The sequence below is a fragment of the Periophthalmus magnuspinnatus genome, chromosome 19 (genome assembly GCF_009829125.3).
Source record: "Periophthalmus magnuspinnatus isolate fPerMag1 chromosome 19, fPerMag1.2.pri, whole genome shotgun sequence".
Taxonomy (NCBI): Eukaryota; Metazoa; Chordata; class Actinopteri; order Gobiiformes; family Gobiidae; genus Periophthalmus; species Periophthalmus magnuspinnatus.
In genome coordinates, this window is record NC_047144.1 from 16124313 (window position 1) to 16136653 (window position 12341).

The following is a 12341-nucleotide window of genomic DNA, read 5'->3' on the forward strand; positions in this document are numbered from 1 at the left end:
GGCTAGCAGGTCAGTTATGTCCAGTTATATATACAGTCTATGGGAACATTCCAGGCAGAACAGTAACATCTCCATGGAGGCAAGCAGGTGGAGAACTCACCAGAAAAGCAGTCCATCTTTTCGTCACTGTTTTGCCGCACCTCTATGAGCAGATCAAGCAGACAGTGTGGATACTTGTTTAAGTGTGAGAACATGTTTTTGGGTTTGTTGTTGTTTACTTTCTGGGATAGTCCTTGTTGTTTACAGTTTGTTTACATTTGATTTTGTCAGTTGCAGTTTGTTTATGTTTGATTTTGTCAGTGGTCCTGGGCTCAGGACTCAGTCGTGTATGACTATCGGCCCCCTCATCCTCAGACTGGGGTGTGGGTGGGGTGGGGCCAGCACCAGCCCCTGTGGAGCGCCCTGGGAGACCCTGCGGAGGGTGATCTGCTCACAGGGCTGTCGACAGGCGCGTCTCAGCTGGGAGCGGGTCAGTAACCTCCGGGCCCTCCTGTGGACAGAGGAGGAAAGGGTGGGTTTATGTGACACCACAACATTCTACAATCTCTATAGTTTAAAGGTCCTATATTACACAAAATGGATTCTTGTGAGATTTAAGTCATGTTATAATGTTGTTACTTCCTCAAAAACAGACCTGGAATTGTGTTTTATTTCATTCATACATGTTTGAGTAACACTTTATTATTAGTCTGTCTACATATCCAAAGCTCAAAATGCTCTGTTCCACCTTGTGATGTCATGAAGTGGTAGTTTTCAAGTGAACAGCTCCTTTTACCTTTAGTTCAGTAGAGATTGGCAATTCCAGGGCTGAAATAATCCAAATGATTCTAATGAAGGTGTGTGGAGTTTGAAAACACAGTGGAGCACTTCCTGTATCACCACATGATGACATCACAAGTGGAACAGAGTGTTTTCTGTTTGAGAGAAGAACTCAGCCTAAATCTGCAGGGTTTGTGTGTTAAACATGTGTGAATGAAACAAAACGCAACTCCAGGTCTGTTTGTGATGAAGAAACAACATTAGAACAGAGAAACAGAAAATATTGTAACATGGGCCATTTAAAGTGCATCTAACAGCTTTTCATGTTTTTCTATTTAATACTTGGTTTGGTTTGGAGTCATTTAGACCAGTGGTTCTTAACCTGGGTTCGATCGAACCCTAGGGGTTCGGTGAGTCAATCTCAGGGGTTCGGTGGAGGTCTAGACATGCACCCGACTCATTTGATTTGCGGACTGCGAGCGTCTCCAGAAGCCGGCCGTGTCCCAATTTGACAAATGCACCCTTCGATGTGCCTATCGAAGTACCCGCCCGACTTAAATGCGCCGTTCGAACGCAACAAGAGTTTAAGGGCACTTTGGTGAATTGAGACACAGCATGAGACACGGCCAGAGTGATGCCCCAGCATTGACTGGGAGGATCCCGGCGACAATTGCGCTCTGATTGGACATCTTCAAGGGACCATGAAAGCACATTACCGTAATGACAGTAACGTATTTAAAGAGCCTCATGCCTCTGCTTTGACATGCCGTCTGAATTTACACGAGAGCACAATTGGTTGTGGAGTTACGGTGTGTGTTAAAATGTTAAAAATAATAAATAGCATGAATACAATACGTTCATTATTGGAATACATAAGATTAAAAATTAAAATCATTTCAGTGTGGTAGTATTAAAAAAGGTCATATCTTTGTGAAAAGGTATGTATGTAATTTGTTGTGAGTTCATGCATTGTATTTATTCTTTGAACACAGTGATGTTAATGCACGGTTCATTTTGTGCACCAGTAAAACACACGTGTCTTGAATTTGAAAAAAATCATATTTTATTTTTCAATAAAGAAGGGTTCGGTGAATGTGCATATGAAACTGGTGGGGTTCAGTACCTCCAACAAGGATAAGAACCACTGTCCTATAATCTATGCATTTTTGCTATTGTTATGTCAATAGACCTCCTTTAATCAAATAAAGGATCAAAATACAATAGTGAAACCTCTAGATTTGCATATTTGTGTTTCCTCATGCTTCACAAAGTAAAATACAGCACAAAAAGCATAAATACTATATTTAATATTAATTTAATATTATTCATATTTCAAATAATAATAATATGATTGAAACAGGCTACTAACATGCTGTGACCGCGGGAACGTTGGCTCATATCTCACTTGCGAGCATACAGTCAGCAGCATTTTTTTGAGCTCCTGACGTTACACACAGCAATTACAAAAGGTCTCCAAAACTGCTCATTATCAACGTATTTTTGAGTACAAGAGGTAAATATGGTTTTCCACATGTTGAATTAGTGAAGTAGTGTCCATTATTTAAGGTGTTACTGAAACGTACACACAATTCCCTGTGATATGTCTTTACCAAATATGTTTTAACTTTTGTGCAATGCAGTAAGCACAACTTTGGTGGGTTTATGGATTTTGTAGCAGCAGATTTAGGCAAAAAAATCAGGTTTAGTGTACAGTAATCTAGTAACTTTCCATCAAAAATGTGAACTAAAGCTACAATAACTAACTGTAGCTCTATTTAGCCCTTGATTAAACTGGCTTATCAGATCTTCTCAGCTTAACTTATTTTCTGTATTTAACATCCTTAGACATATTCAACAGAAAGACTTTCAAACTTAAAAACTATATTTATAGCGTGATATAAAGCATTTCAATATTGCATTTACTTGTTTAAACACAGTGTTAAAACATTGTTTTTTTTTTGTTTTTTTTGCAGATCCATATCTGAACATGGAGAACAACTTCTGGTTTCTGAATGCCCAGCAGAGAAATATGAACCTATTCCTCAAATGGCCCACAACCACCAGTTCCAGTTCCTCTATCCAGTCCAGAATTATGTCTCTGTACCTCTGTCTCAACCTAGAGTGGTAGAAGTCCCTATGCCGCCCTATGTCTGGAGTCAGGGACATGGTTATTGGCCTACAACTGACAATCGGTTTCAGTCTTTTGAAGATCCCCAGTTGTTGACAGAAATGACCATGGAGGATCAAACTCTGGTTATCCAGAGGCAAGAAGTCTCAAATGGTGAGATTTTGAGACAAACGGTGACACAAAAAAAGAAAGTCATCACTACCAAACAGAGTGTTCAAGTGGATGGGCAAAATATGGAACTAGTGACTGAAGCAACAAGAGAGGTGATAGCCAAGACCAGAGAGGCTACTCTGGCTCCTCCCCAGTCCACACAGATGAGCAGTGGTTGTTGAGTGCTGAGGAAACGTAAACATACTGACGACGAGGGTCCTGAGTCCAAGCGCCTGGCCCCCACTCCTGTGCCTGCTGGCTCGTTTCCTGTCTTTGAGGACCCTGCTTCTGTTCACCCTGCACCTGTGGGCCCTGCACCTGTGGGCCCTGCACCTGTGCGCCCTGCACTAGTGTCCAAGTGTCCTGCCCCGATGTCAGTGGGCCCTGCTCATGGATGCAAGCGTCCTGCCCCTGCTCCTGTCCCTGAGAGCCTCACTCCTGTTGCTGACTCCCCCGCAGCCTTCGCTCTGTTCAAACAGGAGCAGTGTGAGAGGGTGAAGAGTGAGCTCCGCACCAGGAACAGTGTGGTACTGAATGCTACAATGCAAGAAAGAGTAAGTCTAAAATGAGTCTTTTATAGCAGCAGTGAACAACACATTTTATTGACAGAATATGTTGATCTAAAAAAGTCCTGTTATATTTACAGTAGTATTAATCTCTCTTCTTTTCTCCTACAGTGGCTCTATTTGTCTGAAGAGGAAAAAGCCCCATACTATTTATTTGCAGGCTGTAGAAGCAGAGAGAGCTCAGAGAAACTCTTCTCAGACTTCTCATGAGCCGCAGAGTTCCAACAAGAGACAGAGGACCTGCGACCACATCTAAACAGACAACACCATCTTTGACAAACTAGCATTAAAAAAATAAATAAATAAATAAAAAAACATGTTGTTCTCTACTTTTATATGGGTATGTTATATTATATTATATTATAATCCACTTCACAGGAGGTCTATTTTGGTGATTAAAAGTAAATGGTACATGGCTAAAATGGCAAAAGAGTTGGTGCTGCATAAAACTACTGTTAGTTCTTGTTTACTTAAAAGTACACTATGTAACTTTTGTGGTGGAGTTTCTATCACCTGCTTGTCTCCATTGAGGTTATTGCTTTAACAGGAATATTCCAAATCATGGGATTTGTCTGTCTTGATGGAGATAAGCATGTGATGCCATGGGTAAACGGGTGCACCATACAAGTCACTTCATCAAAACGTTGCCAAACCGGATTTCATTCCCCAAAGGGCTATGGAGAATCAATGGAGCAGGCCTGGACTACTGCACATATTTGAATAGCAAATGCACATTATTTCATTACATTTCACGAGTGCTGCTCATACTGTCATCAGTATGTAAGGTTTCTCACATGCAAGCACCTTCCTATGGCAGTGTAAGAAATTCTTGATATGTTTATTTAATAATCCATCAGTTTATACATATATACACTGTGCAGATAGTAATAGTAAAAAAGTGAGCAACATGCAAATTGGAGCAGCAATATTTACAAGGAATGATAAAATAAGTTAAGATATACTATTATAAAAAACATATGGATCTTAAAAAGTAGTGCGAAAACACAGTATATAGACCAGTGGTTCTTAACCTGGGTTCGATCGAACCCTAGGGGTTCGGTGAGTCAGCCTCAGGGGTTCGGTGGAGGTCTAGACATGCACCAGACTCATATGATTTGCAGACTGTGAGCGTCTCCAGAAGCCGGCCGTGTCCCAATTTGACAAATGCACCCTTCGATGTGCCTATCGAAGTACCCGCCCGATTTAAATGCGCCGTTCTTTGGTGAATTGAGACACAGCATGAGACACGGCCAGAGTGATGCCCCAGCATTGACTGGGAGGATCCCGGTGACAATTGCGCTCTGATTGGACATCTTCAAGGGACCATGAAAGCACATTACCGTAATGACAGTAACGTATTTAAAGAGCCTCATGCCTCTGCTTTGACATGCCGTCTGAATTTACACGAGAGCACAATTGGTTGTGGAGTTACGGTGTGTGTTAAAATGTTAAAAATAATAAATAGCATGAATACTATACGTTAAAACATTAAAATTAAAATCATTTCAGTGTGGTAGTATTAAAAAAGGTCATATCTTTGTGAAAAGGTATGTATGTAATTTGTTGTGAGTTCATGCATTGTATTTATTCTTTGAACACAGTGATGTTAATGCACGGTTCATTTTGTGCACCAGTAAAACACACGTGTCTTGAATTAGAAAAAATTCATGTTTTATTTTTCAATAAAAAAGGGTTCAGTGAATGTGCATATGAAACTGGTGGGGTTCAGTACCTCCAACAAGGTTAAGAACCACTGATTTAGACTTTTAGGTTTTGGCCCTTCCCTCCTGGAGAAGGCTGGAACTACCTCATGACATCAGCAGGTGGAACAGAGTGTTTTGAACTGGAGTGGAGACAGACTGAATACAGTATTCAGAGGATTATCCAAACACAAATGGATTCCAGGGGAACATTCTGAAGAGGAAGCAAAATTATATGAAGATTAGCTGATTTGACCCGCGCCATGTAAACCAGGGGGCCTGTCTCAAATGTGACCCACACTCTATAAACCTGAGGACCCGTCTCAACACTTTCTCCACACTCTCGGTAAAAGCTCCCACCCTGATACACAGTAATTATGTCACTTCAGATTTTGGACCAACACCTGCACATTTGGATTCAGTGTGAGAGCTGTGTTTTTAAGGTGCGAAACAGCAGTTATTTACCAAGTCTGTCCAACCATTACATTTAACAGTATTAAAGTCTATGTACACACACCGAATTATGCAATATAAAACAGGGGACGTTAAGTATTCAAGCTTGTCAAACTTAAACCTGTGCTATACATTAACCCTATGGAAACATCGTCCCACTATTTTAATCCACTTAATGCAAAAGACAGTACATTTTGTGGAAAGGCCTAATTCTTGTTGAAGTTTTAGTCTCCTAAAATTTATTTTGCTATTGCACTTGATGCACTTATGTTAAAAAGTCACACTTACGACCCTAAGGACATAAATTTCCAATTACAAAAACAACTGTAAAATCAACATAGATTAATATTTTTCAACTAAATCCAAAGATGTACTCTTGTCCTAATCAAATATATAATAAAAAAAACAAAACAAAACTATATTTAACCCTTCAAATGTCCAAACCCTTTGAATCTTATCTGATTCTACACAAAACTAAACATGCCACAATTTTCAAATTTTAGACAATGTTGAAGCTTCCTGGGACACATATAAAAATGTTCCCCATTATACTCCGGCTGGTATGAAAAAATATGAATCTCAGTTGATTTTACAGCTGTTCTTGTAAGTGGACATCTATGTCCTGAAGGTCCTGAATGTGACTTTTTTAAAGGGAAGCCTGAGGGTTAATAGCTTTCTTTAAAAAAAAAATCATTATCAGTATTTCATGTACGTATTGTACTTTTAGTCATACTATTGATTTGCTTATTTCAGTAAGTTGTATTTAAACTACAGTTTTGTTGCTTATTTACAGAAAGAAAATGTGTTTTCTCTTTTCACTGTTTAGTTTATTGTAATAATATTTCATGCCTGACATGGTTTTACAAAATAAAACGTTTGTTTATTTAGCTGCTTCAAGTAACATTTTGGTGATCCCCATGGAGACAAGCAGGTAACATCACCAGGCCAAGTTATAGGTTAAATCTGCGAGAAGGCGAGCCCTGTTTACTGTTTACTGTTAGCATGTTTACTATGGTATTTTTGAGCACCTATAATGGGAAAAAAACAAAAGTTCAATGTCATACCATGGAACTTTCAGCCAAAATAATAACATCCCCATGGAGACAAGCAAGTCCCAGACATGCACTAAAAAGTCACACAATGCATCTTTGAAAACAGCGTAGCATACAGAATATTATTGAATAGTGAGGCCTTTTGCATTTATTATGTCTGTGTAACACATACTGGGTCATTTTCCTCCATTACAGACAATCTTACCCCCAGATGTGCAGCTCATGAACACAATTACAATCTATACCACCATTTGTCAAAGTCCAAGCACATATCAGATCTTTTTTGTTTGTTTTTCATTTCTTTATTGATTGCTAACAGTGGGACATTTCCACTTGGGTTAATGGCGTCAGAAAAAGCTGCAGATTTAGCCATGGGGGGCACCAACATTATGGAAAGCAGAGGCACTTTGTCTTTGGGGATCACCACGGTAACGCTAGCTAAATCAGGCTTAACACATCAGGCTAATTTACATAGCCGTGGGTCTTCCTCACACTTTCCACTCGTGTTTATTCACAGGTTTGATGAATGCTGCCCTTTTGTGAGGGATACATCATTACAGTCCAAGCTGGTGCCTAAGAAAGGAAATACCAGCAGTTTGTGAGCCACAGCAAGCGACGAAATGGGTCTACATTATATTAGTTTCATCTACTTATTATAGAAATTAAAGCGGCACTATGCAACTTTTCATGTAAGTCCAGCACCTGTTTGATGTCATTGCTTTACCTGGAATGTTTCAAAGTATGACATTAAACTTATCTCTCGAAAATATCTTAAAAAAACTTACATTCTTACTATGAGCCTCTCCACAGATCTAACTCGTAACTTGACCTGGTGATGTAATTTGCTTGAAGCGATGAATAGATACGTTTAATGTCATACTGCGGAACATTCCAGGCAAAGCAGTAATATCTTAGAGACAACAAGGTGGCAGAAGTTACATAGAGCCAGGGGTGTCACACTAAGGGGGGTTAAGTGGGCTGTTTATCCAGGGCCCAGTGCAGAGAGGGGCCCCTCACAAAGTCTGTAATGTGCATTTTACATAAGATAATATGTTGTGCAGGGCCCCCAAAATGAATTTTACCAAAGGTCCTGAATTTGATGCTACACCCCTGCATAGAGCACCATTAAGGCAATACGGGATCCACCTTTATTTTAAATCTAACAGTTTAAGTAAGTTGTATGTTAATAGCACATTTTGCAGTTTTTTAGCAATTAGCTCTGTGCTCAACAATAGCAGCTAGTTCCAATCAGAGGGAAAGTCGGCGTGACCTTTTCCGCTGTAATGTAATGTCTAAAGGTTTTTGCCAAGTCACGTTAAAATGGATAAATATTTAAAGATGAGGCAGTGGACAGGGAGCTGCGGGTGGGTTAGAGTTCAGGGGTCAGAGGTTAGAGGTTTAGGGGCAGACAGTGGACAGGGAGGTGGGGGTGGATGTCACTGATATTATGTTAAAGACTTTTACAAATGAGTGGGGAAAACTTCACCACAGGACACTTCTGCTTTCAGAAAGGTATGTCTTAGAGTGTCAGTGCTAATGCTAATGCTAATGCTAACTTCTGTAGATTATTTCAGTAAGGCAAGGCAAGGCAAGTTTATTTGTATAGCACAATTTGTACACAAGGTAATTCAAAGTGCTTTACAGAATAAGCTCCCAGCTCCACCAGCTCCCTGTCCACTGCCTGACCCCCTAACCTCTGACCCCTGACCCCTAACAACACATATTTTTGCAACACATATGCCCTCCTGGTTGCAATCTTCTTTATTTCTACAGGCTTACACGACAATCAAAAAGAAAATCTAAATCTTTTCTTTTCTGAGCTGAAAACTAATTGACCAAATACTTTCGGACTCAGCTATCAGTCAATCTAAATTTCCTAGCTGCCAGATCACGATGCAGTTCAATCACAGTTCATGCAGTATTTTTATATCGCTTCAAGGATGTAAAAAACATTATTTTCTTCTTCAGAATATTGCCCCTTCACTGTAATTGGTCAAATCCAGCTGTCACTCACAGATTATGACAGAGATTGACCAATAGGAGGAGCAGCCATAGACATACAGCCAACAGCCAACAATATTGTAACAGGGATCAGGTCACTACTCGATCTTTAACACCATATCGTCCAACCCTAACATACAATATCAGAACAAGGTAAGAAAACATGTTTACAGATATGTTTTCCATAGCTGATCTCATGCATTTATAATTAACAAGAGAACTGGAGGTTATATCAGACCATTGTTTTTGGCTCATTGGTTTGCCCTGCGGCGCTGGTTTTAATTTGATAATGAAATTTCCAGTGGCTCACGGCCCGTCACGTCCCATCTGAACCAGTTAGCGGCTCTAATTTTAGCTTCGATCAAACAGGGCTGAGGTTGTGAGCGCGCATTGCTAAAACTCATTTAGATACACGCCATAATGGAACCACATGTCGTTAGCTTACGTCGCGATGCTAACGTTGACTTCCAGTGTTCATAAATAAACCATAAAGATATGATGGAGTGAAATGGCTGTTTATGATGCATCTGTGCCAACGTAGTGAACTAGAATGAATATGTTGGATTCATGAGGCTGGTGTAAGGTGTAGTCATTTGCTTTGGAAGTTCATAATCGTTCCTAATTTGAGTAAACAAAATATACAAATAAAACCAACCAAAAAATAAATAAATCTGTTGTGTCTACTGAAAATTACTACATTTGAGGCTTTAGTTGTGTGAAGTACTTTTACTTTTTACTCTTTATGTACATTTTTAAACAGGTGCTTTAATACTTTTACTTAAGTAGATTTTTCATGGGATACTTTTACTTTTTTTAGCTCCTGTATCTGTACTTTTACTTAAATAACAAAACTGAGTACTCCTCCCTCTTTAGTCGCCAATTTTGCCAGGGACATATTATGCAAAATCAGCTTTTAAGAGCGTAGAGCGTCGTCTTTATTTTGAAGCGGCAATGCTCTGAAACACAAACATTGCTCTGTGCTTGGTTCATTCTTATATTCTACTTATATTTTTTTGTCCCCCAAAAACTGATACATAAAAAGTTCAACCGCTATTTTGCTACAGAGAAAAAAATTGACTGCTCGCTGCTGTGAACTGGAGTTACAGGCAGGGCTGTCAGATCGGTTTAAGGGCACAGCACTGAGCTATGATGCTTTTACCTTGGAATACCACAAGGGGGCAGGCAGGAACCAGCATCGCCATTAGCTCTCGGCAACTTCACTGTTAGCGTCACTACTTCCTGTCCAATTGTATCTCTATGAGGTTTATGCCGAGTCACGCTATAATGAATAAATATTTAAAGATGAGACAGTGGACAGGGAGCTGTGGGTGGGTTGGGGGTTAGGGGTCAGAGGTTAGGGGGTTAAGGTCAGACAGTGGACAGGAAGCTGCACTTACAGCATGTTAAACACTACACAAACAAAATGAATACTTCACCGGAGACACTTGTATTTAGAAAGAGATTAGAAATTAGCAATGCTAACGCTTATGCTAATTTTGAACACCACCACAAACAAATTCCACAGAGCAGCCTTTATTAAAATTAATTTGAATTTTAATAGGTTGTTTATTTTAGATTTATTAATTATTAATAAAAATTAGCTTAAGCTTTGAGACACAGTGAGCTAGCTAGCATTGTACCAAACGTCAATAGACTTAGGACTTACGTTTTTTTAATAGGTATTTTTGATTGGTTTAAATTGAACAAAATGTAGAATAATCTGTGTTATAACTTAATACCAAAGTTAGATTAACGTTAAAAAATGTGATTTTTTTTTGCCACTAGATGGAGTCATGAGCAGCATTCAAGATCTAAACCAGAACACAACTGGCACCGAAATGAACAAGTCAGTACAAAAAGTCTATCGAAGATTTTCAATACACCACACTTCGATTTTCTCACGTAAATTAGTTTTGCCACAGTACAGATATTTTTAAAGTTTATTTATCATCCATGAACCAGGAAGTGCGCTATTAGCATGCTAGTTGTTAGCAGTGGCGTGACAGCAACTCCACTCTGGCCTTTGCAAGTTGTGAAACACACAAGTAAACCGTTCACAGTGAATAATTAAAAATGTGTTAGGGAAGTGAGGAATACATTTGCATACAAAATGAGTTAGGCCTGTTTTTCAATTTTTTTAATGTACATCACCTTTAATTAAAATGCGGAAAAATCTATTTGCCATAACATAAACCTTTTCATTAATAGTGAAACAAGTTCCTATTGGTCGCAGGAAACAAGGAGGCCGTGTTGCATCACAATATATTTTAAAGTGGCTCAAAAGTTTTAATATTCCAGGGCCGTTTCTCTTTTGTCCCTGTTGAATTTTGCAGACGTTTGAGCAGATGTACAAAGTTTATCTCTTAATCTCAGGCTCTGAAGAAGTTAGACACTTGAAGAACGTAAATGAGTAGAAAGATTGATACAAAAGTCCATACAAAATATAATGACCACTTTATATGAGGGGCTTTAGTAGCGATTATTTATTCAACATGGCACCTGCTAGTGGGTGGAATGTGTTAAGACAGAAAGTGAATTATGGGCTCAATGTTAATTAGTTAAAAGCTGGTAAAAAAAAAAAAAAAAAAAAAAAAAAAAAAAAAAAAAATAGCAGGGAAAAATAGGTAAACAAAACGTTATGATTGACAAATTGTTATGTTTGGACAACTAGGTCAAAGCAAAACTCGTATTATTAATAGGCACATGTTTCTACTGTGCCACTAGATGGAGTCATGAGCAGGACTTAAAAGGGTCTAAACCAGAACCCAACCAGGTCTAAATCAGGACTGGACCAAACCTAACCCAGGACTAAAATGAACCCTCAAGATATTATGATGTGTTTTCCATTCCAATTGAGTGCTGTCCAGTCTTGTAGGGAGTATTATACCTCTGATATGCTTCTGTTGTAGGGAGTATTATACCTCCTATATGCTTCTGTTGTAGGGAGTATTATACCTCTGATATGCTTAAATTGTAGGGGGTATTATACATCTGATTTACTTTGGTTGTAGGGAGTATTATATGTCTGACATGCTTTGGTTGTAGGGAGTATTATATATCTGATTTACTTTGGTTGTAGGGAGTATTATACCTGTGATATGCTTAAATTGTAGGGAGTATTATACCGCTGATATACTTCGGATGTAAGGAGTATTATACCTCTGATATGCTTTGGTTGTAGGGATTATTATACCTCTGATATGCTTAAAATGTAGGGAGTATTATACCTTTGATATGCTTCCATTGTAAGGAGTATTATACCTCTGATATACTTCGGTTGTAGGGAGCATTATACACTTGATATATTTCGGTTGTAGGGAGTATTATACATCTAATATATACTTCGGTTGTAGGAAGTTTTATATCTCTGATATGCTTCAGTTGTAGGGAGTATTATACATCTGATATGCTTCGGTTGTAGGGAGTATTACACATCTGATATACTTCGGTTGTAGGGAGTATTATACATCTGATATATACTTCAGTTGTAGGAAGTTTTATACATCTGATATGCTTCAGTTGTAGGGAGTAT

At 38.9% G+C, this 12341-nt stretch overlaps 1 protein-coding gene across 1 annotated transcript in view; it reads right to left on the bottom strand.

Annotated features, from left to right (window-relative positions):
• Window positions 1-285: 285 nt before the first annotated feature.
• The window catches only part of mta3 (metastasis associated 1 family, member 3), a 68469-nt gene continuing 56413 nt past the window's right edge, over window positions 286-12341 (bottom strand). The window contains exon 19 of the mRNA XM_033984731.2: window positions 286-490. Coding sequence (XP_033840622.1) covers window positions 319-490 — 172 coding nt within the window. The 3' untranslated portion in view covers window positions 286-318. The remainder of the gene's footprint in view (window positions 491-12341) is intronic.